Source organism: Gracilinanus agilis, unplaced genomic scaffold (genome assembly GCF_016433145.1).
Source record: "Gracilinanus agilis isolate LMUSP501 unplaced genomic scaffold, AgileGrace unplaced_scaffold26774, whole genome shotgun sequence".
Lineage (NCBI taxonomy): Eukaryota > Metazoa > Chordata > Mammalia > Didelphimorphia > Didelphidae > Gracilinanus > Gracilinanus agilis.
In genome coordinates this window covers 1-1,457 of record NW_025358884.1, presented here as the reverse complement: position 1 = coordinate 1,457, position 1,457 = coordinate 1, and the positions used below count along the sequence as shown (strand labels likewise).

The window sequence follows — 1,457 nt, the reverse complement described above, 5'->3', positions numbered from 1 at the left end:
CCCTTCCCCTCTTTCATTTCTTCCCAGAGGGGCAGCTTTCAGAATCCCTACCCCCTTTCCCTTCACACCCCAGCACCTGGCTTCTGTGTGTCCTCCAGGGCCAACTTGGGGGGCAGTGGGTCTGGCTCATAGCGTTCCAGGGTGTCTCCACATAGACAGCCACACTCAGGAAGGCCCCCTGGCCCCATGGTGGGGAAGGCATAGGCTGGGGCTCCAGGAATCCGGTGTAGAACTAGGGAGAAATACTGAGAGCTAAAAGACTGAGTGAGACCCTTAGCTCTAAGGGTGTGGGATGTAGAGAGCTGGACAATGAAAAATAGCATGCTGTCCTTAGGCAGCCCTCTAGGAGCAGACCCTTGGAAGGGATCTCTGTTCCACAGTGAGGTGCTCGGACCAGGGCAAGATCTGTGACCAGGGACCCCCCACCCCCATCCCTGCAGGTGGAGCCCAGTCACAGAAGGAAGTCTGGACTCAGGAATATTCTGTCCTTACCCTGAGGACTGGGTGTATAGGCAAAGGCTGCTCCTCGGATCACACAGCGAGGACTGGCTGTTGGCAGTGGGGATAGGCCAGGGCCCATGTGTCTCTCTCTGTAAGGCATCATCCTGGATAGAGACACCAGAGAGGTCCTTAGGACCAGATGCTCCCTCTTTGGGTTCCCCCTTCCCAAATGGAGAGCCTCAAATCGCCCACACTGCCATCCCCACCTCCTTTTCCTCGATGTGCACCAACGTATACCGTTCCTGGGAGCTGGGGCAGGAGGCCCCTTGGGGCTGCAGCAGCCTAGGGTTGGAGACTGATGGACTTTGGGACCGTCGTGAGGACTGAAGTTATGTTGGAGTCCTGGTTGCCTGGTAATAAGGGCTAGAGGTAGAGCTGAGGTGAAAGGGCATTGAGGGGCTAATAGACTGGGAAGCTGGGGCTAGGGGCCTAGAGAGTAGGAGAAAGAGGCAAGGGTGGCGCGTGGGGCCTGCCTGAGTCTGGGAATTGGGAAGGAGCTGTGGGAGAGAGACTCAGGAGCTGAAGCCCCACCTGAGTGCCAGCTTCCTTAGCCACTCACCTGGCTGGCCTTAACTCCAGAGCTCTGACTCCAGAAAGCTGTGGGAAAATCCTTGTGGCCAAAGTAAGAAGGTTTTGGGGGGGCTAAGACCTTTTATATTCTCAGGCCAAGATCAAAGTCCCTCCAGACCACAGCCACCTTCTACAGTTACCTAATTAATCTCCTCCCCTAAAATTCCTCCCAGTTAATTGCTAATCTTCAGGAGGAGTCTGCCTATGTTGGGGGAGCCACCTCTGGGTTCTTTCTGGGCAATCTCTGGCCCCCAACCCCACCTCCCCTGCCTCCCATGCCTAGAACTGCCTAAGTAGTAAAACTCTCCCCAAGCCTACAGCCTTCTGTGCCTGGGGCCCCAGACATTGAGGACTGTCCTCATCCAGTTTCAGGATCTCTCAGATCT

At 55.9% G+C, this 1,457-nt stretch overlaps 1 protein-coding gene across 1 annotated transcript; it reads right to left on the bottom strand.

The window, feature by feature from the left end:
* Positions 1-6: 6 nt before the first annotated feature.
* LOC123254616 (sodium-dependent phosphate transport protein 2A-like) lies at positions 7-1,116 on the bottom strand. Its single transcript, XM_044683598.1, has 3 exons — positions 1,061-1,116; positions 493-605; positions 7-232 (listed from the first exon to the last, which is right to left on the bottom strand). The coding sequence occupies exons 2-3, from the start codon at positions 602-604 to the stop codon at positions 63-65; spliced, it is 282 nt and encodes a 93-aa protein (XP_044539533.1). The 5' UTR covers position 605; positions 1,061-1,116; the 3' UTR covers positions 7-62.
* Positions 1,117-1,457: the final 341 nt, after the last annotated feature.